Below are 27,182 nucleotides of genomic sequence, written 5' to 3'. Positions count from 1 at the left end.
TCAACTTTTCAAGTAAAAAAAAAACGTTTTTATGGTTTAAGTTTTACGGGTGCGCCTCACTTCCACACACGGCCAATAGGAGGCAGTAGATTGGTCTCTCAAACCGTAGAAGAAGAACCATCGCGTTGGAAGCGGAAGTAAATGTTGTGGTGTAGTGTTCCGCTGTGTAAACAAAAGAGTGAAATTATAGTAATTCACTGCACATATGTTTAGTTCACGATGGTTATGACAGCTTATTAGTTTTTGTGCTTCAGATGTTCTGACTAACTGTCGTGACATTCATTACTTTTGGACTTTAACCGTACAAATCTGTCATGGTAAGTGTTTTGCCATTCTGTTTGTTTGACCCATAGAAAAACAACTGGGCGGTAATACCGTGATATTTTGATATATACCATAGATCTGATTCTGAATGAATGATTCATATACTAAGGCACTTGAACAAAGCTTCATGTCCAAAATATGATACTGTGTTGTTGTTAAGAATATGAAAAAGCCATATTAAGCTGTAATAGAGCGAGAGAATGTAATAGTATATCATCTAAATGGCAATGACAGCTCAGAATAGCTTCAAGCATCACAAAGTATTAGATAATAGTATGCAGTATATAAAGTGGGCATATAGTACAGTATATAATGACATTTTGAAATATATGAGCAGCACATAATACAGTAATAGTATCCACTGGCAGGCCAGGGTCACAGTAGTAGTAACATACAGAAAATGCCAAATTGGAAGAAAGTTCTGTTTGTTCTCTTATGTTCCAGGACAGTGAAGTGTCAGACTTTGAACAGCCTCCCAGACCCGGGATGAGTATGAACCGGGGGAACGCACCGGTTTATTGTGTTTGTCGCAGACCAGACATCAACTGCTTTATGATGTAAGATGTTTAAATGTTTGAATGCCTTTTTTTAAGGAGGCTTATTCTTTGTAAAATTAAACATTTTGGACATACTTTATATTTGGTGGCCTTAACTACTATGTACTAACATTTTAATTAATCATTTGTTACAATGCACTTATTGTGTACATGCATGTTTTTACATTGTACTTACATTTTTAAAAATACCATGTAATTACATCTGTTGACACTTCCCTTACACATAACTTTACCCTTAAACTTACCCATACCACCACACCTGTCCCTAACTTTACCCTTAAACTTACCCACACCTGTCCCTAACTTTACCCTTAAACTTACACACACCACCACACCTGTTCCCTAACTTTACCCTTAAACTTACCCACACCTGTCCCTAACTTTACCCTTAAACTTACCCACACCACCACACCTGTCCCTAATTTTACCCTTAAACTTACACACACCACCACACCTGTCCCTAACTTTACCCTTAAACTTACACACACCTGTCCCTAACTTTACCCTTAAACTTACACACACCACCACACCTGTCCCTAACTTTACCCTTAAACTTACCCACACCTGTCCCTGACTTTACCCTTAAACTTACACACACCTGTCCCTGACTTTACCCTTAAACTTACCCGCACCTGTCCCTGACTTTACCCTTAAACTTACCCACACCTGTCCCTAACTTTACCCTTAAACTTACCCACACCTGTCCCTGACTTTACCCTTAAACTTACCCACACCTGTCCCTAACTTTACCCTTAAACTTACCCACACCTGTCCCTGACTTTACCCTTAAACTTACCCACAGCTGTCCCTAACTTTACCCTTAAACTTACCCACACCTGTCCCTAACTTTACCCTTAAACTTACCCACACCTGTCCCTAACTTTACCCTTAAACTTACCCACACCTGTCCCTGACTTTACCCTTAAACTTACCCACACCTGTCCCTAACTTTACCCTTAAACTTACCCACACCTGTCCCTGACTTTACCCTTAAACTTACCCACACCGGTCCCTGACTTTACCCTTAAACTTACCCACACCTGTCCCTAACTTTACCCTTAAACTTACCCACACCTGTCCCTGACTTTACCCTTAAACTTACCCACAGCTGTCCCTAACTTTACCCTTTAACTTACCCACACCTGTCCCTAACTTTACCCTTAAACTTACCCACACCACCACACCTGTCCCTAACTTTACCCTTAAACTTACCCACACCACCACACCCTTAAACTTACCCACACCACCACACCTGTCCCTAACTTTACCCTTAAACTTACCCACACCACCACACCTGTCCCTAACTTTACCCTTAAACTTACCCACACCACCACACCTGTCCCTAACTTTACCCTTAAACTTACCCACACCACCACACCTGTCCCTAACTTTACCCTTAAACTTACACACACCACCACACCTGTCCCTAACTTTACCCTTAAACTTACACACACCTGTCCCCAACTTTACCCTTAAACTTACCCACACCACCACACCTGTCCCTAACTTTACCCTTAAACTTACCCACACCTGTCCCCAACTTTACCCTTAAACTTACCCACACCACCACTACACCTGTCCCTAACTTTACCCTTAAACTTACCCACACCACCACACCTGTCCCTAACTTTACCCTTAAACTTACACACACCACCACACCTGTCCCTAACTTTACCCTTAAACTTACCCACACCACCACACCTGTCCCTAACTTTACCCTTAAACTTACACACACCACCACACCTGTCCCTAACTTTACCCTTAAACTTACCCACACCACCACACCTGTCCCTAACTTTACCCTTAAACTTACACACACCACCACCACACCTGTCCCTAACTTTACCCTTAAACTTACCCACACCACCACACCTGTCCCTAACTTTACCCTTAAACTTACCCACACCACCACACCTGTCCCTAACTTTACCCTTAAACTTACACACACCACCACCACACCTGTCCCTAACTTTACCCTTAAACTTACCCACACCACCACACCTGTCCCTAACTTTACCCTTAAACTTACCCACACCACCACACCTGTCCCTAACTTTACCCTTAAACTTACACACACCACCACCACACCTGTACCTAACTTTACCCTTAAACTTACCCACACCACCACACCTGTCCCTAACCCTACCCTTAAACTTACCCACACCACCACACCTGTCCCTAACCCTACCCTTAAACTTACCCACACCTGTCCCTAACTTTACCCTTAAACTTACCCACACCACCACACCTGTCCCTAACTTTACCCTTAAACTTACCCACACCCCCACACCTGTCCCTAACTTTACCCTTAAACTTACCCACACCACCACACCTGTCCCTAACTTTACCCTTAAACTTACCCACACCACCACACCTGTCCCTAACCCTACCCTTAAACTTACCCACACCTGTCCCTAACTTTACCCTTAAACTTACCCACACCACCACACCTGTCCCTAACTTTACCCATAAACTTACCCACACCACCACACCTGTCCCTAACTTTACCCTTAAACTTACCCACACCACCACACCTGTCCCTAACTTTACCCTTAAACTTACCCACACCACCACACCTGTCCCTAACGTTACCCATAAACTTACCCACACCACCACACCTGTCCCTAACTTTACCCTTAAACTTAATCACACCACCACACCTGTCCCTAACTTTACCCTTAAACTTACCCACACCACCACACCTGTCCCTAACTTTACCCATAAACTTACCCACACCACCACACCTGTCCCTAACTTTACCCTTAAACTTAATCACACCACCACACCTGTCCCTAACTTTACCCTTAAACTTACCCACACCACCACACCTGTCCCTAACTTTACCCATAAACTTACCCACACCACCACACCTGTCCCTAACTTTACCCTTAAACTTAATCACACCACCACACCTGTCCCTAACCTTACCCTTAAACTTACCCACACCACCACACCTGTCCCTAACTTTACCCATAAACTTACCCACACCCCCACACCTGTCCCTTACTTTACCCATAAACTTACCCACACCACCACACCTGTCCCTAACTTTACCCTTAAACTTACCCATACCACCACACCTGTCCCTAACTTTACCCTTAAACTTAATCACACCACCACACCTGTCCCTTACTTTACCCATAAACTTACCCACACCACCACACCTGTCCCTAACTTTTCCCTTAAACTTAATCACACCACCACACCTGTCCCTTACTTTACCCATAAACTTACCCACACCACCACACCTGTCCCTAACTTTTCCCTTAAACTTAATCACACCACCACACCTGTCCCTAACTTTACCCTTAAACTTACCCACACCACCACACCTGTCCCTAACTTTTCCCTTAAACTTAATCACACCACCACACCTGTCCCTAACTTTACCCTTAAACTTACCCACACCACCACACCTGTCCCTAACTTTACCCATAAACTTACCCACACCACCACACCTGTCCCTAACTTTTCCCTTAAACTTAATCACACCACCACACCTGTCCCTAACTTTACCCTTAAACTTACCCACACCACCACACCTGTCCCTAACTTTACCCATAAACTTACCCACACCACCACACCTGTCCCTAACTTTACCCTTAAACTTAATCACACCACCACACCTGTCCCTTACTTTACCCATAAACTTACCCACACCACCACACCTGTCCCTAACTTTACCCATAAACTTACCCACACCACCACACCTGTCCCTAACTTTACCCTTAAACTTACCCACACCACCACACCTGTCCCTTACTTTACCCATAAACTTACCCACACCACCACACCTGTCCCTAACTTTACCCTTAAACTTACCCACACCACCACACCTGTCCCTAACTTTACCCTTAAACTTACCCACACCACCACACCTGTCCCTAACTTTACCCTTAAACTTACACACACCACCACACCTGTCCCTAACTTTACCCTTAAACTTACCCACACCACCACACCTGTCCCTTACTTTACCCATAAACTTACCCACACCACCACACCTGTCCCTAACTTTACCCATAAACTTACCCACACCACCACACCTGTCCCTAACTTTACCCTTAAACTTACCCACACCACCACACCTGCCCCTTACTTTACCCATAAACTTACCCACACCCCCACACCTGTCCCTAACTTTACCCATAAACTTACCCACACCCCCACACCTGTCCCTAACTTTACCCTTAAACTTACCCACACCACCACACCTGTCCCTAACTTTACCCATAAACTTACCCACACCCCCACACCTGTCCCTAACTTTACCCTTAAACTTACCCACACCACCACACCTGTCCCTAACTTTACCCTTAAACTTACCCACACCACCACACCTGTCCCTAACTTTACCCTTAAACTTACCCACACCACCACACCTGTCCCTAACTTTACCCTTAAACTTACCCACACCACCACACCTGTCCCTAACTTTACCCTTAAACTTACCCACACCACCACACCTGTCACTTACTTTACCCATAAACTTACCCACACCACCACACCTGTCCCTAACTTTACCCTTAAACTTACACACACCACCACACCTGTCCCTAACTTTACCCTTAAACTTACCCACACCACCACACCTGTCCCTAACTTTACCCTTAAACTTACACACACCACCACACCTGTCCCTAACTTTACCCTTAAACTTACCCACACCACCACACCTGTCCCTAACTTTACCCTTAAACTTACCCACACCACCACACCTGTCCCTAACTTTACCCTTAAACTAACCCACACCACCACACCTGTCCCTAACTTTACCCTTAAACTTACACACACCACCACACCTGTCCCTAACCCTACCCTTAAACTAACCCACACCACCACACCTGTCCGTAACTTTACCCTTAAACTTACCCACACCACCACACCTGTCCCTAACTTTACCCTTAAACTAACCCACACCACCACACCTGTCCCTAACTTTTCCCTTAAACTTACACACACCACCACACCTGTCCCTAACTTTACCCTTAAACTTACCCACACCACCACACCTGTCCCTAACTTTACCCTTAAACTTACCCACACCACCACACCTGTCCCTAACTTTACCCTTAAACTTACCCACACCACCACACCTGTCACTTACTTTACCCATAAACTTACCCACACCACCACACCTGTCCCTAACTTTACCCATAAACTTACCCACACCACCACACCTGTCCCTAACTTTACCCTTAAACTTACCCACACCACCACACCTGTCCCTAACTTTACCCTTAAACTTACCCACACCACCACACCTGTCCCTAACTTTACCCTTAAACTTACACACACCACCACACCTGTCCCTAACTTTACCCTTAAACTTACCCACACCACCACACCTGTCCCTAACTTTACCCTTAAACTTACACACACCACCACACCTGTCCCTAACTTTACCCTTAAACTTACCCACACCACCACACCTGTCCCTAACTTTACCCTTAAACTTACACACACCACCACACCTGTCCCTAACTTTACCCTTAAACTTACCCACACCACCACACCTGTCCCTAACTTTACCCTTAAACTTACCCACACCACCACACCTGTCCCTAACTTTACCCTTAAACTAACCCACACCACCACACCTGTCCCTAACCTTACCCTTAAACTTACACACACCACCACACCTGTCCCTAACCCTACCCTTAAACTAACCCACACCACCACACCTGTCCGTAACTTTACCCTTAAACTTACCCACACCACCACACCTGTCCCTAACTTTACCCTTAAACTAACCCACACCACCACACCTGTCCCTAACTTTACCCTTAAACTTACACACACCACCACACCTGTCCCTATCTTTACCCTTAAACTTACACACACCACCACACCTGTCCCTAACTTTACCCTTAAACTTACCCATACCACCACACCTGTCCCTAACTTTACCCCTAAACTTACCCATACCACCACACCTGTCCCTAACTTTACCCTTAAACTTACACACACCACCACACCTGTCCCTAACTTTACCCTTAAACTTACCCACACCACCACACCTGTCCCTAACTTTACCCTTAAACTTACACACACCACCACACCTGTCCCTAACTTTACCCTTAAACTTACACACACCACCACACCTGTCCCTAACTTTACCCTTAAACTAACCCACCCCACCACACCTGTCCCTAACTTTACCCTTAAACTTACACACACCACCACACCTGTCCCTAACTTTACCCTTAAACTTACCCATACCACCACACCTGTCCCTAACTTTACCCTTAAACTTACCCACACCACCACACCTGTCCCTAACTTTACCCTTAAACTTACACACACCACCACACCTGTCCCTAACTTTACCCTTAAACTTACCCACACCACCACACCTGTCCCTAACTTTACCCTTAAACTTACCCATACCACCACACCTGTCCCTAACTTTACCCTTAAACTTACCCATACCACCACACCTGTCCCTAACTTTACCCTTAAACTTACACACACCACCACACCTGTCCCTATCTTTACCCTTAAACTTACACACACCACCACACCTGTCCCTAACTTTACCCTTAAACTTACCCACACCACCACACCTGTCCCTAACTTTACCCTTAAACTTACCCACACCACCACACCTGTCCCTAACCCTACCCTTAAACTTACACACACCTGTCCCTAACTTTACCCTTAAACTTACCCACACCACCACACCTGTCCCTAACTTTACCCTTAAACTTACCCATACCACCACACCTGTCCCTAACTTTACCCTTAAACTTACACACACCACCACACCTGTCCCTATCTTTACCCTTAAACTTACACACACCACCACACCTGTCCCTAACTTTACCCTTAAACTTACCCACACCACCACACCTGTCCCTAACTTTACCCTTAAACTAACCCACCCCACCACACCTGTCCCTAACTTTACCCTTAAACTTACCCACACCTGTCCCTAACTTTACCCGTATTCCACCTCAATATCAGCAAAAGTGTTTTGCAATACAATATGAACACAATAAGTACATTGTACTTATTTTTTGATGTAAGTACATAATAGTTAAGGCCACCAAATTAAAGTGGGGCCAACATTTTTAATTGCATGTTTTAAATTATTTTCATGTACACAGTGGTTGTGACAACTGCAGTGAGTGGTTTCATGGAGACTGCATTAATATTTCTGAGAAGACGGCCAAAACCATCCGTGTGTGGTACTGTGAAAAGTGTCGAGGTAAGGACATTTAATCTGACTTTTTTTGTAATTATTTGTTTTGTTTTAGAACATATATTTTATTCACTGTCATAGTATTTGACATTATAGTGTGAAAAACAACCTTGAGTATATGTATCCTTTGGTCTAGGTAAAAATGATTCACTGGAGGTCAAATACCGTCTCAAAAAAAGCCGGGAGAAAGAAACCGAGACAGACGGGACCGATAACCAGCCCGACACACCGGATTTTAAATCAGATGGACGGCGAGGGTCACGGGTAAGATAAAAACGGCTGTCTTAAAATGATCTTTGTGAAGACTGTGACTGAAAAGTGTGTTGTTTGTTAACCTTTGGACTGACTATGGGGAGTATTTGGGATTTGTCCATAGATTAAGCGCTCCGCTCGCATGTGTGGAGAATGTGAACCCTGCATGCGCACAGAGGACTGTGGACTGTGCGACTTCTGTAAAGACATGAAGAAGTTCGGCGGCCCGAATAAAATCAGGCAGAAATGCCGACTGAGGCAGTGTGAAGTGCGAGCTAGGGTGAGTTTCACTGTTGTAAAAGTCACTTTTTGGTAAACTTCAAGGTCTGATCATGTTTGTTGCCTCTGTGTACAATATGATGCACACAAGTTTTAATGCTTTTTTCATTGATTTATTGATAGTAATTTTAATTTAGCTGACACTTTTATCAGTACACTAATTACAGAGAAAATTCGTCTGGAGTAACTTGAGGTTAAAATCGGCATGAAACGGAATTTGCGATAATCTTTTCTTTCCCTTTGTTACGTATATACAAGTGAAACGGCTCCTCGAACATGACAAAATATAGGGTGGGACTCAGTTTTGTTCAACGGGAATTGATTGGATGGTTGTGGTTTGCTATTGGTCGATCTCATATGAGTGACAGGTTGCCACGGCAGTAAACACATCATCAGAGGAAAAGATGATGTCGTTGCAAGAGGTAGGGGAACTTACTTTGATCAAAGATTATGAGGGCACATGAATTTAAAAAATAATGTTTGATGTGCTCAGATAAATCATTTCTAATAAACACTACTAATAAACTAATAAACTAGAATTCTTGGTGACTTTAAGGATCATCCCTTGTGGAGCTTGAACCTACAACCTTTCAGTTTCCAGCCCTTTTTTAACCACTATATTTTATTTTTCAGAAAATGTTGCGAGTGAAGGATGAGGAGTGCTCCATGTCTAAGGGCAGAGACTATCAAGACGGCCCACTGTCTGAAGACTACAGTGAGAATGAGATGGAGCTGTATCAGCAATACTGCGCGGGCCAGTATGGAGATCACAGCACGGTATCTGCTTCTCTTCACAATCACATCACATCTAAAGGAAGTTAGTCCACTTGTGGCGCTTTTCCACTATGTAGTACGACTGGGCTCGCTTTACTTTGGCAGTTTGGTACCACTTCAAGTGGGTGGGATTATAGACTGTAGGGCTGCAACGTCACATTATTTACGTTCTAGAATAGAACAGATCTAGAATAATGCCGGCTTCTGCTCCCGGGCATAGTGAAAATTATCATTTATCATATAAAGCCAGACCGCGACATTCAAAAGTGTGGGAGTACTTTAAACAGAAGCCGAATAAAACTGTGCTTTTTTCGCTTTGTAACGCCGTTTTCACACTGTCAGTGTTCGTCTCGCGCAGCTGAACCGTGGCGTGTGTATTGCAAATACAGGCGAATATTGTCTATTCGGTCACATTTTCCGGTGTTCTTCTCCGACCCCAGTACGTCTCGTGCTTTTATTTATTATGGGCATCATATATCTGCTGCAAATGCGACCGGGTTCCCCTCTGTCCCAAACACATATGCATAATAACATGCTGTAGGTAGTTTACATGATTAAAGTAACATTAAAGTTAAGATATGCCTCTAGTTTTAATCATTTAAATGTGTCTTTGAAGTTTGGGCAAAAACTTCTGGCAGCTTTAGTCGATGTTTATGCACATGTAAATCTTCAAAATAGACGACTAGTTATACATTAACACTGCTGAAAGCTCCTGTATGTGAACCTTTTGCAGATAAATACAAGTGCATTTTCGTTTACTATTGACACAAATCAATAAGTAAATCATTCTCAACTACTATAGTAAACAACATTTCCTAATTAGGCCGACTCTGTAAACATTTTATGATGAATAGTATATCATTAGTTATACATAATGTTTAAAATGCTTCTTGTGTAAATATATTTCATTATAAAATGGCATAAGTACACTACCCTTCCTGAAATACAATTAATATTGTCATCATTCATTGATTTCATTTTAAAATAATATACAAATTCACTACCCTCTCTGAAATACAATAATCAGTAAAAAAGAATCATCAGATTAATCTGGAAAACAGTCGTTAGATTTGTTGACTAATCAGGAAAAAATAATCGTTAGATTAGTCGACAGAAAAAATAATCGTTCGTTTATGACTGATCGTTATAATTGCACTGTCAGCTTGTCTTCTGACCTTGATACTGTAGAAACCACTGTAGAAACATGGCGACGCAAAATGGTGACTTCACTGTAAGGGGAGATATGTATGGAAATAGAAACGGCTCATTCTAACGTAATAAAAACATAACGGTTCATTATGTAGGTCTTTATACACCACTGAAAACATAGTTATGTTTATTATATTGCATTTCTATCAATAGATCCTCCTAAATATTACACGGTGCACCTTTAAAAAAGTTGTGCGAACAAATGATACTGCAGTGGCTGTTGCTGACTATTTTAATCTAGCGGGTTTGGAGTCTCTTGTCGCAAATCCAATGACGCTGGTAGTGTTGATTCTCTCTGACCAATCAGTGATCTGCAGTGTTTACACGTCACATTTTAGTATCAGTACGGCTCGCTTGGAACCTCAACCGAGGTGGTACTAAAAAAGTACCAGGTACTAGGTAATGTTCACAGTGGAAAACACCCCAAAAGTGAGCGTACTGAAAATAAATATGGACGTAGTGTCCGTGACGTCACCCATAGGGTTCTGAAGAGCAGTTTTGAAGCGTAAAGTAGGGTCGAGCTGGCCGTCGCCATCTTGGGAGTCTCTCCCGGATAACAGAAAATTGGCAAAGTGGGCGGGACATGGGCGGAGCTAAGGTGACGTTATGACTAACAGACAGCAGACAAACGGCAATCCACCTGTCACTCAAAGTGGCCACGCCCTTAATTATGCAGAACTTTAAGACTTTATATAATGTAAACGAATGAGTTATAAAAAAATTCACCCCCTCACAGTCGTCATGAAGGGCAAAATTAGCCGTATAGACCAAAACCACAATTTGTCCCAGACTGTAAACATGTGTTCTTCTGCTGTAAAGTTGGGCATTTTAACATGAGCTCAATGAGATTCTGCTCCTTCTGGAGTCTGTCTCTAGTGGCCAGTCCATGAATTGCAGATTAAGTCACTTCCGTATTGGCTTCAGGAGAAACTGCGGGAGGAGCCGCTTGCATACTATGCAGTGAAAAAGTGCCACTGGTAACGCCCCTGAATGTATTTCCAATAATCTTTGGCAGAAATGGTTGTGTCTGAGTTTGGTGATTTTTCTTCAGGGTTGGAACAGTGATGACGATGATGGTTCATATGCCGATTCAACTCTGAGAAAGAGAGCTGTTAAGGTCAAGCACGTGAAAAGAAGAGAAAAGCGATCTGAAAAAAAGGTAAAGGCCTAAAAATCTGTATATAGACTGCTTGTTAAACCCTGTAAAGCCTGACATATTCAGAAAGATTGAATTGTTTTGAACCTTTAGACAAAAGAAGTACAAGCTTTTATGGCTCACATAGGAGAATATAAATTAACGTTTTATTCAGAGGCATAAACTGAGCTTGATTTTGTGCAGTTGTTGATGAGAGTGAGATTTTTACATTTATTTAGCTTTTATCCAAAGCGACGTACAAATGAGGAGAGCAATCGAGCCAACAATAGGGCAACAATATGCTCTATACTAACAGTATAGCAGACTACTTGTATAAAATTCATATCAGTTAGTTGTCACTCTCTCACACATTAATTTCCCAATAAAATGTCTTATTAAAATTATATTCTTAGTCGTCTTTATTGCGAGGAGCAAAACGTATAATTCAAAGCAATATAATGATGATTGAGCTTTGAGAGATGAACAAATAAACCTTCCTCAAAAACCTCACATTTAATCGCATGGTTTTTCTGGAAATATTATGTATGGATAATAAAGTAAACAAAAGTTTCTATATTTCTAATTGAAATATTACTAACAATATAAAAATAATTTCTATGTTTACTGTAAATTACGAACTATAAATTAGACTAAAGAAGACTAGATCTAGATCATGTTGATAATTTAGAGGCCTTTGAAATTTGTGTATCAAAAATGATACGGTAGGCTTTATAGGGTTGATCTCTTCATAGTCATTTTTGGCTTGAAGTAAATCATTGTGCTTAAGTTTGGACTTTGTTTTCATTCATAAGAAAGAGGAGAATAAGCCTCGGAAGCACAAACCCAAACAGAAGCACCGTGATCGGGTGAAACACAGCGAGCGGCCAGAGGTTCGAGAAACTGGAGGAGCAAGACAATGCCTCGGACCCGGATGTGTGGAAGCTGCACGCGCCAACTCCAAATACTGCTCTGATGACTGCGGCATGAAGCTCGCTGCCAAGTAAACCTGGAAATGCTGGACCGTTGTAGAGAGGAGTATGTGGGAGGTTAGACAGACTCTGAATATATGTGTCTTATTGTCTCTCCAGTCGAATCTATGAGATCCTGCCCCAGCGTATCCAGCAGTGGCAGCAGAGCCCGTGCATTGCAGAAGAACAGGGCAAGAAACTTCTGGAGCGAATCCGCCGCGAGCAACAGTCAGCTCGCATGCGACTCACTGAAATGGAAAAGCGGTTCCACGAGCTGGAGGGTATCATCGCTAAGGCCAAACAGCAGGTCGTACAGCACGATGAAGAGGTGAGAGATCATCATAACCATAGTCTCAGCATGACATTTGCACTGATTTAAACACCGCAGACACATTGCACTGTACTGAACATTGCTTTTCTTTTCCCTGAAGGTCAACGAGGGCGACGACGACACAGATTTGCAAATCTTCTGCGTGTCCTGCAGTCACCCAGTTAACCCTAAAGTGGCACTGCGGCACATGGAAAGGTGCTATGCCAAGGTGTGTTGTATTTAAGGTGTCTGTTTTTATTTATCATGATGCATAGACCTTTAAAGGGTTAGTTCACCCAAGAATGACAATTCTGTCATTAATGACTTACCCTCATGTCGTTCGACACCCGTCAGACCTCCGTTCATCTTCAGAACACAAATGAAGATATTTTAGTTGAAATCCGATGGCTCAGAAAGGCCTCCATTGGCAAATTTACACTCTCAAGACCCATAAAAGGCACTAAAGACGTCATTACAAAGTCCATCTCACTACAGTGGTTCTACAATAACTTTATGCAGCGACGAGAATAGTTTTTGTGCGAGAAAAAATTTAATAAAATAGCGACTTTATTCAACATTTCCTTGTTTTCGTGTAGGCCTCAGACGTGAACTCATGAAGCACCACGCCGCATGCGTGAGAATAGAGCCGGCGTTCTGACATAGGACCCGGAAGCGAGGAACTTTGTTTACTAGCAGAAGAAGACGCGCTGTATCTAAGCTGTTGAATACTACTTTGATCGTGCTTTAGGTCTTGGCGTAGTGCACAAAATGGTGCTAAAGTGTGCATTTCATGTCAAGTCAAGTCAACTTTATTTATATAGCGCTTTTAACAATGCAGATTGTTTCAAAGCAGCTTCACAGTTTTAAACAGGAAAATAAGGCAACAGAATTTTATTCAGCCGTTCTGGAGAAAACGGTGATGTCATCAGTTCATTTCAATTATCATACAGTGACAATGTGGGCTTTAGATCAGTAATTAGATCAGTAATTTAGTTTATATGGTTAATTTAGTTTAATAATTAGATTCATTTGGATATTTAGTTGAAAAAAAATAAGAAAATTTTAGTGAAATGTAGTGTCCCCAACTGAGCAAGCCAAGCCATAGGCAACAGTGGCAAGGAAACCAAAACCCCATCAGGGGCAGAATGGAGAAAAATAAAGTCGGGGTGCCAGTTCTCCTCTGGCCAATTAACAAACAGCGTATGATTATTATTCTGGCAACTTTACAGGTCAGAGGTCATATTAGATCGGAATATTCGATGGATCGGAAGCAACACGCCTGAGACGGGTTTATTGATGATGACTTATCGATTTAACAATTATTCAATTGTAATATTCGAACAATCAGAGTCATTCGTGGATTCACGAACGCCGGCGCTACGTCATATTCTCGCGCATGCGTCTGAGGCCTACATGGAAAACAAGGACATGTTGAATAAAGTCGTTTTGATTTTTTTTTTTGCGCACAAAAACTATTCTCGTCGCTTTTATAAAGTTATTGTAGAACCACTGTAGTGAGATGGACTTTGTAACGACGTCTTTAGTGCCTTTTAAGGGTCGTGAGAGTGTAAAGTGGATTGAGCCAATGGAGGCCTTTCAGAGCCATCAGATTTACACTAAAATATCTTCATTTGTGTCTGAAGATGAACGGAGGTCTGACGGGTGTCCAACGACATGAGGGCAAGTCATTAATGACAGAATTTTCATTTTTGGGTGAACTAACCCTTTAAGGGTGTTCACACTTGACGTCTTTTTTGAAGCTGCCAGCGTCTGTTTTACATTATAATCCTATGGAGTAAAGTCGTGACCGCTTTAAACACTGACGTCTTTTTCTGCATCTTTTCAAGTTGAAAAAATTCAACTTTTCTGATAAAAACGGCCTACGTCAAGTGCCTTTTGGACAGCTGACCAATGACAAGCAAGTAGCGAGACCGGAGAAGGTGGCGGTAGGTCGATGTAATGAGGTTTGAAGGAGGCGGGAACCGGCGAACGTTTAAAAGATTTTAATCAAATAAACTGAAAGTGTCAGGCCCTCACGGACGACTGCCGCACACACAGCCACACGCATAACAAACGTAAACAAAACACAACGTAAACTCCAGGCCTGGTCCTTTCTCGTCCTTCACTGTCGTCGCTCCTCCTTTTAATGCGTCCGAACTCCTCACTTCTCACAGTCCCTTGGCCTCGCCACAATGAACTAAACGTCAGTAGTAGGTCTTCAAACTGACTGTTGTTAAGTCTAAAATATGCCGCAAACCGCGCTTCATCCAACCGGAGCTCCTGGACTAAATTATTGTAAGCATCATACTGTTTTCTTCCCCGTATAATGTTGTGCACCCACAAACGCCGTTGTGAACCAACATTTTCCTCCCCGTTAACTTCAAAAGCCAACACAAGAGCCAACTTTCTCTTTCTCTACATATTGTATCTCTGCACCATAATTCATTACTCAGGTAGAAGTACAGATACTCGGTTTTAAAAGACTTCTGTAGTAGATGTTGAAGTATCAACTCAAAGCTTTTTACTCAAGTAAAAGTGTAAAAGTACTGGTTTCAAAACTACTTGAAGTATAAAAGTGAAAGTAATGTAATGAAAAAAAGGGCAAAAGCTTAGGCCACGCCACAGGGGCCAATAGTGCACTACCCCACTACCCCTTTTCTAAAGGCTATAATGTTATATTAAAATGTTAATGTTGAAAGATTTGGGATGCTCTAGGCTCCCTGTTTCAGCCGCATATATGCCCATTGAAAATGAATGCATTTTAGTTCAACGCAAAAACAGTAAAGAACCATATATGTGTAGGCTAGTACTGAGCATTACGGGATTTGTGTCATGTGCAGATGCGATGGATCGCGTACAAACCAATAGGGTGTCGGAATGGTATATGTTTATATTTCTCATCCAACCACAATCACATTCACTCTATCCGGATGGCGCGATTTTTCTGGATATGAGTAACGAGGCTATTTTTAAAATGTAAGGAGTAGAAGTTAAAAAGTCGGCTGAATACTAATTACCCCAGTAAAGTATAGATACCCATAATTTCTACTTAAGTAAGGTAATGAAGTGTTTGTACTTCGTTACTTGACACCTCTGCATTTTAGTGTTGTGTTTTTAAAATGATGTGTTCGTGTCTTTTAATAACATCATCTTTTCTTTCTGTCCAGTATGAGAGTCAGACATCATTTGGCTCCATGTACCCAACACGCATAGAGGGGTTAGTAATTTTTAATATATTTTTTATATTAACACTACATATTTTTTAGATTTAGATGCTTCCACTGTGATATACATTACCATGAAAATGTTAGGAGATAGGAAGGTTTGTGAAAGAAGTCTCTTGTGCTCACCAAGGCTGCATTTATCTGATTAAAAATACAAAAAAAACTGTATTATTAAACTTTACAATAACTTGTTTTCTATTTCATTATATTATAAAATGTCAATTTTTACTTTGATGACAGTTGTATTTTCAGCATCATTACTCCAGTCTTCAATGTCACATGATCCTTCAGAAATCATTCTGATATGATGATTTGCTGCTCAAGAAACATTATATTTCTATGATACATGAACACTTTACTACACATAGAAAACACCATCTTTATCTATAAAGTTATACATGGTAAACTGGTAGTTGCCAGCTGCGCTCCTCCAAGTGTTTGCTTTTTAATGTACCAGCTTTTTCCTATTATGCACCTTGGACAGCGAAAAATTTGCAAAAAGATTTGAATACACTTCAAATTCAAAGTCTATTGATGAATTTAAGGCAATCATAAAGAATGTGATGAAGGTTTGTGATTGTATTGTGAATGTAAAATGGATCTGTGTTTAAATACATACATACGTTGTATTTTAATTGTGCGTTTGCATGGCCAGGTCTCTCTTGTAAAATAGATTGTTTGATCTCAGTGGGACTTCCTGGTAAAATTAAGGTTAAATCAATCAAATCTGTCTCGTGTGACAACTTGCATTCGGATTTTCTATTATTTCGTCACATTCTACATCACTTTCAGCGCACAAATACTATATTGAATGAACGAACTTGTGTTGTGTGGCTTACGCAAATTAATATATAATATAATATTCTGTTCTTGTGTGTTTGTGCCATCTCCCAAAACTGAGTCTATTTCTTCTATTAATTTGTAAAATGAGGAAAAAATTAAAGCCTGTATCAACAAAGTCATACTCTCATGCTCTTTTTCTCCTTATATCTAGTGCTACACGCCTCTTCTGTGATGTTTACAATCCACAGAGCAAAACCTACTGTAAGAGACTGCAGGTTCTCTGTCCAGAGCACTCCAGAGACCCCAAGGTATATGCAGTTGATACATAAACACTCAATTTGCATAGATAATTAAAGGATTAGTTCACTTTTAAATAAACTTTTGCTGATAATTTACTCACCCCCATGTTATCCAAGATGTCCATGTCTTTCTTTCTAAAGTCGAAAAGAAATTAAGCTTTTTGATGAAAACATTCCAGGATATTTCTCCATATAATGGACTTCAATGGGCTCCAAACGGTTCAAGGTCCAAATGACAGTTTCAGTGCAGCTTCAAAGGGCTTTAAACGACACCAGACGATGAATAAGGGTCTTATCTAGCGAAACCATCAGCTTCTGCGAGATACCGAGCAGTATTTATGCTATTATTTTACCTCTTATCAGACGAACGTGATCATCTAAGAGCTCTGCCATAACTTCCGCTAAGTGAGGTCAAATATGAGCCTGGTCATAGATATATTGATCGTAGATGCCCATAGAGGCATCTACGTATACATCTATATTTTGACCTCACTTAGCGGAAGTTATGGCTGAGCTCAGAGATGATCATGTTCGTCTGATAAGAGGTAAAATAATAGCATAAATACTGCTCGGTTTCTCGCAGAAGCTGATCGCTTGGCTAGATTAGACCCTTATTCATCGTCTGGTATCGTTTAAAGCCCTTTGAAGCTGCACTGAAACTGTCATTTGGACCTTGAACCGTTTGGGGCCCATTGAGGTCCATTATATGGAGAACAATCCTGGAATGTTTTCATCAAAAAGCTTAATTTCTTTTCGACTTTAGAAAGAAAGACATGGACATCTTGGATGACATGGGGGTGAGTAAATTATCAGCAAAAGTTTATTTAAAAGTGAACTAATCCTTTAAGGACAGTATTCATAAATGTGCATGTTATGCGTGCAGGTCCCTGCGGACGAGGTCTGTGGCTGTCCATTGGTTCGTGATGTATTTGAACCCACCGGAGAATATTGCAAAGTGTCCAAACGCAAGTGTAACAAACACTACTGCTGGGAGAAACTCCGCAGGGCTGAAGTGGACCTGGAGCGAGTCAGAGTGGTCAGCGCATTACCTCAACCCATTACCTTTGCAAAATAATCAAAGAAATGTATTTACTCAAATAGATTAAGATGTTCTTGCTTTCAAGACATTTCTGAATATTGCATTGTCATTCATCAATCTTGCATTTATATAGGGTTGGAACCTGGTCTCATATTTTAATTCTAAAATATATAGTACATTTGAATTCAATATTACTTGATTATAATTGTTTTATAATTATGAGATTATAATTATGGTCCATGTAAAATGTCAAAGTTCTGTACTTTCTCTGTAATTGATGATCATTGTTAGGACATCCCACATGAAAAGTAAACCATTTTGAACCATACAGCAGTAAAGATACTACAGTATATTGTAGAATATTATAGTATTTACTTTACTGTAGTTTATTATCAAAACCACTATAGTACTAGAGTAATTTTACTATAATATACTATAGTATTTTTCGTGTTACCTTTGCAAAATAATCAACGCAATGTATTTACTCAAATAGATTAAGATGTTCTTGCTTTCAAGACATTTCTGAATATTGCATTGTCATTAATCAATCTTGCATTTAGTCTTTCCTTCATTTACCCGTTCTCATTATCTCTTCTATTCCCCCAGTGGTACAAGTTGGATGAATTGTTTGAGCAGGAGCGCAATGTAAGAACGGCCATGACGAATCGTGCAGGTCTCATGGCCCTCATGCTGCACCAGACAATTCAACACGACCCAATTACCACAGACTTGAGAACCAGCAAGGACAGATAAGGTTGCTGTCATTCCCTTCTATTCATCTATTCCGTTTGCACATGATGTCCATGAATCAACCCTCCTGACAATCTGAGGTTTTGTCTTTGATCTTACAGGGAAAACGAACACTTGCTGCTGAAGTCGAGTTATGAAGATGTGTCTTAGCTGTAGTTCATGTACGACGCTCATGTTTCTGTATTGTATTTGTATTAATGTAACCCTTGGCTTCACTCTTTGAATGGTGCTGTGACAACACTGAATTGCTGTGCTTACATTTTTTAGATTTTTAATTAATATCATAACCCTGTATTGTGCATTAAAAAAGATCTTTGTGAAATGTCTATTATTTGTCCACATATCTCGTGCCTCTATACAAAGGAATTGTTATCATTATACAGTGGTTTGTTGGGTTGATATCCCTAATGAAAATGAACTATGGTTTTACTATAAATAAAAACAGAATCCATGGTTACTATAGTTAAACCATGGTAACCCCAAATTAACCATGGTTTTGCTACACTAGCCATAGTTTAACCATGGTATTTGGAGTAAAACTGTGATTATACAAAGGGTAACCAATCCAAACACACACACAAACATGGCTACAACACTTTTACTATAATAAAACATCTTTTTCTTTAGTCCAAATGTGGCCTAATTATTTTAATGACATTATGGGAACTTCCTACAATGAATTAATAAGCAACAAAGAGTTTGTTGTACAAATTTAAACTTTGGTCATATATTTACACAAACCATTTCTTCTTATAGGGTTGGAACCTGGTCATCTCATATTTTAATTCTAAAATATATATTACATTTTAATTCAATATTACTTGATTATAATGATGGTCCATGTAAAATGTCAAAGTTCTGTGCTTTTTCTGTAATTGATGATCATCGTTAGGACATCCCAAATGAAAAAATACTATAGTATATTATAGTAAAATTACTATAGTACTTTTTGAACCATGCAGTAGTAAAGATACTACAGTATATTGTAGAATTTTGTTACTTTACTGTAGTTTTACTATCAAAATCACTATAGTACTAGAGTAATTTTATTATAATATACTATAGTATTTTTCATGTTGGATCTGAATGGAATGGCGTGATTCTGAAGTAATTTCATGTTAAGATTAATTGGGTTCATAATTATTAATAAAAAGGGTGAATAGCAATGTAGGAAAATCACGATTAGAAATGTTAAAGTGCATCTTTTCTCGAATTATTTCATATTAATACGGTTTCTGCAGCCTCCTCAGTCTTTTTGTATTCATGTGTGAAACGGAAGCAAGGGCTCTAACGTTATACGGTTACAAATATGTTTATTTAACCCAAATTAAATGTAATAATTAGTGTCGAGAAGTTACGCTGAATCATACGGAATCCTCTCACGAAATAATCTCGGATTCAGATTTAAAGAGTAAACTATTACAAAGTAATTTTGTGGTAAACCACTCATAGTATTAAACGAATATCTTCTGCTCAGAATATATTTAAAATCTGGATATTAATGTAGGCAAATGGGTGCGTATTTTTGTGGGGTCGAGCGCGATGCGCGAGATATTCGTGTACATTATTTATATTCGTACGCTTATCAAAAAAGACCAACAAAAAACTACGAGGAGCTTCATATGTGCTGCTTATCACAGTTTTTTTTTCATCTCTGTTTGTATGAAAGGCGAGACACTGAACGCTGAGTGATTGACGGTTCAACCGCTAAATTTAATTCGGTCAGGATCGACTTCCTACGATGCTCGTGTCTGCACATGCGCAGTAGATCACCGAAAGTATCGCTGATCGGAGAGAACGAGGCGCAGATGAACGGCTCGATCGACGCGATGGGGTAAGAATGTCAAAAAGCTGCACGTATTCGGCTCGATGTGTGTGTTTGTGCACGGCAAAACGCGTGTTTATAAAACGCAGATAACGTGATAATTTATAGGCATCGCTCTAGTAAATGAGGCGAAAGATCGGCGTGGTTCCGTGCATGAGAAAGCGATCGGAAAGTCGTGTTCGAGCCGAGGCTGCATCGCTGAAAGCAAAGCAATGGGGAGTGTGTGGAAGGGGAGGGTCAATAGTGAAGGGGGGGCTGCTTAAGCTCATTCAGCAGCACAGCGAAATGGACGGTGTACAGAGTCGTGGAAAATAAACTTATCGTCTCTTTAAAACCCAACACAAACAACAAGGGACGTTGTCAGTGAAATACGCTCGCCAAACGCGCGATCTTTATTACAAATGTCGTTAAATGTCACGTGTTTTTTGATCGCGCGTCGGGACGGCATTCCTCACTCCGGCGATCTGTAATGGAGGCTGGCGAAACTCGTGTCGATTTTTAACGATCTATATATTGTTTTTTTTACATCACGTTTTCACAAGGTAGAAATATTAGGAATCGCAGGCGGTTACAAGCCGCATAACTTTGAGTTAGTTAAGTTTATTCGCGCTGAAAAAAGTGCATCGCGCTATTCAGATAATTGTTCACGCGCTGTGCGCGCGATCTATCGGCACTAGAGCCACGAGTTCACATCAACAATCGTTGTGTCAATAAAAATATTTACGTATATGTATGTGAAGTGTAACTGTAATTATCTGTAATACAGCATTGCCAATTTTAACATTTTAAATATGAAAATATTGCAAAATGTGTTGTTTATGAAAAAGACATTGTTTTTGGGACAAACTAAAATGCCAAATGTAAAAAATAAAATGTAAACAACCAACTGAGGATCATATTTGTCACTGCATTTGTGATAAAAATCTGTTGCCAAAGCAACAACCCAATCATCCAAATCTTAGTGGTCACTGATAATCATATCACAAACGCAAAGCTACTGTTGCATTTAATATTAACACTTTACACTGTTTCATTAGTTCACTATATTAGTTAACATTGATTGACTAATAGTGAACTGCACTTCTACAGCATTTATTAATCTGTGTTGACATTTACGAATACATTATTCAAATCAAATGTTGTATTGGTTTACATGAAGTGACATGAACAAACAATGAACAGCTGGATTGTTATTAACTAACTTATGTTTATGAAAAATACATTGTTTTTGGGACAAACTGAAATGCCTAATGTAAAAAATAAAATGTAAACAACCAACTGAGGATCATATTTGTCATAAAAATCTGTTGCCAAAGCAACAACCCAATAATCCAAATCTTAGTGGTCACTGATAATCATATCGCAAACGAAAAGCTACTGTTGCATTTAATATTAACACTTTACACTGTTTCATTAGTTAACCATATTAGTTAACATTGACTAATAGTGAACTGCACTTCTACAGCATTTATTAATCTTTGTTGATGTTAATTTTAACATTTACGAATACGTTATTTAAATCCAATGTTGTATTTGTTAGCATGAAATGACATGAACAAACAATGAACAGCTGGATTGTTATTGACTAACTTATGTTTATGAAAAAGACATTGTTTTGGGGACAAACTAAAATGCCTAATGTAAAAAATAAAATGTAAACAACCAACAGAGAATCATATTTGTCATAAAAATCTGTTGCCAAAGCAATAATCCAAATCTTAGTGGTCACTGATAATCATATCACAAAAACAAACTTGCATTTTTTTGCTACTTTTGCATTTAATATTAACACTTTACACTAAGGTTTCATTAATTAACTATATTAGTTAACATTGACTAATAGTGAACTGCACTTCTACAGCATTTATTAATCTTTGTTGACATTTACGAATACATTATTCAAATCAAATGTTGTATTTGTTTACATGAAGTGACATGAACAAACAATGAACAGCTGGATTGTTATTAACTAACATTAACAAATACAGTAACAAATGTATTGTTAGTTCATGTTAGTTATTAACTATTGTTAACAAGTGAAACCTTATTGTAAATGGTTACCCATTCAATTATAAGGAAAACTGTTGTGTAAATGCACCTTTTTGGGAGTTGTTTTTTGATTTTACAATGATTAACAGAAATGATGGGTTATTCTGGTACGCTGTTCAACATTTGTATAGAAGCAAACGATATCTATAGTAAAATTATGCATGAGTAGTAAAAAAAAATGCAACAATATCTATAGAGTGCAAGTATTTGTACACAAGCCGGCATTACAAATATGGCATTTTATGACTGGATTGAATGTAAATGATAAATTATTTGGAAAAGTGCTTTGAATCTGTTCCACGGTTGCATATTTTGGTAACACTTTACTATAAGGTTTCATTAATTTACATGAACTAATCATGAGCAGTACATTTGTTACTGTATTTGTTCATCTTTGTTAGCGTTAGTTAATAAAAATCCAGCTGTTCATGGTTTGTTCATGTTAGTTCACAGTGCATTAACTAATGTTAACGAGATGTATTAGTAAATGTTGAAATTAACAAAGATAATTAAATGCTTTATAAGTGCAGTTCATTATTAGTTCATGTTACCTAATGAACCTTATTGTAAAGTGTTACCCATATTTGCATTCTTAGTAGTTGAAAAGATCCGGAATATAAAGTTGTGTGGATACTGAGCCACTGTGTTTGTTAATTTCTGGCTAAATGAGAGATTTAAGATTAATATTACTGATTACTAATCAGATTCGGTGAGTTTCTAAGTTTAACAAGATGTCCTCTTACACACCAAGCTGTATTTTACCCATAAACAAATGACCCAGATTTGATCTGAGTCCCACAGCGAGATCTGTTTGGTCATATTTGTATTATTCTTATTATTGTAAAGTGCTTATTACCTTGGTCAACCTTTTGTTAAACAGCAAACAGATGGTCTTAATTACACATAATGAGGGTTTCAGGAAATGAAGTATTTTCTGTTGGACAAATGCTTGCTGCACCGTAACGTATTTCATTGCCATAGTAATTGCGCTGCATTGCAGATATCGAATGTTCTCACTCCATTTGTATCGACTGCTATCCCTGCTGGGCTCGCTGCAATCCCATCACCATGGCAACCACTCGTTTCGGCCCCGTTCTATAAATATTCTCCTTCACGCTTGTCTATCGTGTTTCTGCTAGCTTGAGTCAGCCCAATTTAATAGAGGGATTTTATTGACACCGCTTTTATTGCAGTGGAAACACTTTACTATCAAAAAAGTGATTTGCATGCACATCATGATGATACAAGTGCGTCAACATCATATTTCTCTCAAAACGTCAATGCCCGGGGTTATGTGTGTGTGTGTGATTTGTTTGCATTCAATCTCAATGCATAAGTCTTCAGAAGTGCAATGGGCATAATTTTATGGTGTTTAATTGAGTTTTCTCCTCTAATATCGGTATTGTCTTTACAGGTGTAATGTAAAGATCCATAACCAGTAAAGACATGGATGAAGCGTCGGATTGAAGCGTGACATTTCATGCCACCCAGGCGATTCGTTACATTGTGAGATGAAATCAACACTTCCGACTTCTATGGACTAAAGTCGTTTTTCCTGTTTAAAAATGTGAGCCTGCGATTCCATATCCACTCTTCCTGGGATGACCCATTGGTCTCACAAATCTAGTAGTAAAAAATAAAGGTCTAGGAAGGAAAAGATCAGATATGACGGATGAGCTGAACAGGGCGTCAGCTGAACCGGAGACGACGAATTCGGGAGAGACTGTGCCAGCGCTCTTGAGTGAGAATCATCCGATTGGATCAGACATTGAGGAAAACACTGTGTGGGACGACATGCCTGGCAAAGTGACGGTTGTGTTGCCACCTGATTGGCTGAAGCCAATGGATGAGGATGAAGATGGTGGTGTTGAGAATGTCAGGAGAATGTATGTGCCTTTTCCTTACTTTTTTGTTTGCATTTAGTAGAATTTTCTATAGTGTGTCCGGAATTATTTTAAGCCCAAAAGTCTGGGAATACATTAAAATGTAATGAACTGATTTGTACAGGTTAGATTTTCCTGCTTCCATTGAAGTATGACTATATATGATCATCAGGTTTGGTTCATGTCAGTGCTGCTGTTAATGCAAAAGGAGGAAATCTAAATACTAAGACGTTAATTTAATTACTTTAGTATTTTCAGCTCAAATTTTCATTTAAAGGGGTCATGAACGGGCTTTTAAACTGTTGTGTGAGGTAGGGCTGGGCCGGTTACCGCATTACCGCAATACCGCGGTCACGTGACGCCTACCGCGGGTCTGAGATTGTCACCGCCATCACCGCAAAAAAAAAAAAACATTGGCCTGCACATGTGTGCACGTTGTGTCTAATTCCATGGATTCATTGATTCTAATGACATGGATTGTGTCTAATGACGTGTGTCTTATATGGATTCAAGGTTTTCTAAACAAAACTTAGGGCGTTTTCACGCCTACCTTGTTTGGTCCGGATTTTCGGACTTTTCAGTTTGGTCCGAATCAAAATTGCAGGTGTGAAACCTCCCCTGACCACGGGCCGGACCAAACAGACGAAAAGAGGGAGTCTCGGTCCGGATCAAACTGAACAAAGGTTCGGTTCGTTTCTAGTGTGAAAGCATTTTGTGTATGGTTCGTACTTTCAGACCATTTACAGGAAGTTCCTGTTTATGTTTAAATATTATAACGTTATTTTTAAATTCAATCTAGGCTACATTGATTATGAAAAGTGAAAATATGCGCAATATGTCAGTAGACAGAAAGTCAGAAATAATTTTGAACGAAATTTTGTATGATTTTGCTTAGAAAGCATTTCTTTAATGGGAATTTCGTTTTGTATAAATTGTATCTTAATTTTAATCAACGTTTAATCAGATAATTGCCTGGATTTAATAAATAAGAAGCAAATAGTCTATAGCAGACAATAATCGCGGGAGCGATCACATGCTTTGCACATGAACTGGAGCGCGTCTCAAATAAACCGAAACTCAGCAGCTACTGCCTCACAAACATGAGAAATATGTGTATATAAAGCTTGAAATGTCCACTTTTAAACGTAACGAATAAAAAAATAGTCAAGCAATGCGCACTGTTCAATAGCGGCAACGATATGTGTCCGTTCATTCAACTTGTCAAAGACGCTGACGTCAGACGGTGGACGTTTACAAACCAATCAATGTCCAGATGCCGCCCACATAGATGATGACGAGTGAACGCAAGTGTGTCATGTAAAGTTCTTTAGTCCGCTCACATAATTGCAATGTGAAACCAAACCAAAACTAACCGAATATGTAAAAAGTATCAAAACATGAACTTCGGTTCGGACCTTGGTGCAGACTTTCAGGTGTGAAAACGCCCTTAATCAAAAGATGGAGCAAATCCGACCTTTCGCGAGTTGGGGACCGCAATGTTCCATTATAACATTCCATTTGTACCTGTGTAATGTCTTTTAGCCTATAATTTGAATTTAATTTTACTAAAGCATAAAATACAGGCGCATAAGCAGGACCTCAGTTTTTAATTGCACGTGCTTAACACAATTCTCTCACATGGTTGCGCAGTCGACAATAGCGGGTAGGGAGATAGAAGTCATGAAAGCAGAAAAAGAACGCACCGCCCGGGCCATGGGTTTGTGACTCTGAGGTCAATTTATGACTTTCGCGTGGTTTTTACATTCAAATACATCATAATGAATAAGTAATATAGGCTATTTTCTGCCCTGGTTTTGAGCCTCTCTCATGGAACGCTCTGTTTTTATGGGCGTGCTGCACTGAAAACTTGGAAGTAAACGCCCACTGCTATGATTGGATAAGCTTTGCATATTTAATGAGATTCGGCTCCTCCTTGAGTACACATGAGGCATTGTTTTGAAAGCGTGTGGGGAAACGGCAATGATTCATCCTAGCCTGGATGCCAGATGAATTTAGCCCCGCCCACTACATTTGAATTCGGTCTGGATTTGATCCGTTGTGGATCAATTGTCAGGGCGGGCTTTCGTTTGTTTTCGCAAAGATCGTTTACACTTCTTCCAGCGTGCGTGCAGTTGAGTTCTGTTGACAACTATGCATTGCTCTGATTGGTTATTGGTCTATCCGATTGACCTATCGGTAAGCCCCGCCCACCCTTAGTTACTGTTGCTAACTCGGACAAACAAACGGAATTGCTAACTGTCTTACAATGATAGCTGTCAGTGTGAAAACCTTATCCCGAGATGTTTTTGGACACAGGA

The 27,182-nt window shown here is 39.9% G+C and overlaps 2 protein-coding genes across 4 annotated transcripts in view; both read left to right on the top strand.

Moving 5' to 3' along the window:
• Positions 1-105: 105 nt before the first annotated feature.
• cxxc1a (CXXC finger protein 1a) lies at positions 106-19,737 on the top strand. 2 transcript variants are annotated; one of them, XM_079828023.1, is made up of 16 exons: positions 106-317; positions 769-881; positions 7,991-8,091; positions 8,222-8,349; positions 8,462-8,617; positions 8,985-9,038; positions 9,250-9,393; positions 11,651-11,758; positions 12,547-12,734; positions 12,823-13,030; positions 13,134-13,241; positions 16,180-16,229; positions 17,231-17,327; positions 18,202-18,354; positions 18,964-19,111; positions 19,209-19,737. In XM_079828023.1, exons 1-15 carry the CDS (start codon positions 315-317, stop codon positions 19,108-19,110), a joined length of 1,758 nt encoding a protein of 585 aa, XP_079684149.1. In that variant the 5' UTR covers positions 106-314; the 3' UTR covers position 19,111; positions 19,209-19,737. The 2 variants fall into 2 exon arrangements, with proteins under 2 accessions (XP_079684149.1, XP_079684150.1); XM_079828024.1 differs by lacking the exon at positions 8,985-9,038.
• Positions 19,738-20,862: 1,125 nt separating this feature from the next.
• Positions 20,863-27,182, top strand: part of mbd1a (methyl-CpG binding domain protein 1a) — a 47,781-nt gene continuing 41,461 nt past the window's right edge. Inside the window, exons 1-2 of one of the 2 annotated variants that reach the window (XM_079828021.1) lie at positions 20,863-20,941; positions 24,396-24,867. In XM_079828021.1, coding sequence (XP_079684147.1) covers positions 24,647-24,867 — 221 coding nt within the window. In that variant the 5' untranslated portion in view covers positions 20,863-20,941; positions 24,396-24,646. The remainder of the gene's footprint in view (positions 20,942-24,395; positions 24,868-27,182) is intronic. The other variant, XM_079828020.1, reaches the window with a different exon arrangement.

Source organism: Gobio gobio, assembly GCF_949357685.1.
Source record: "Gobio gobio genome assembly, chromosome: 10".
In the NCBI taxonomy this organism is placed as follows: Eukaryota; Metazoa; Chordata; class Actinopteri; order Cypriniformes; family Gobionidae; genus Gobio; species Gobio gobio.
This window is presented reverse-complemented; position numbering and strand designations above follow the sequence as displayed.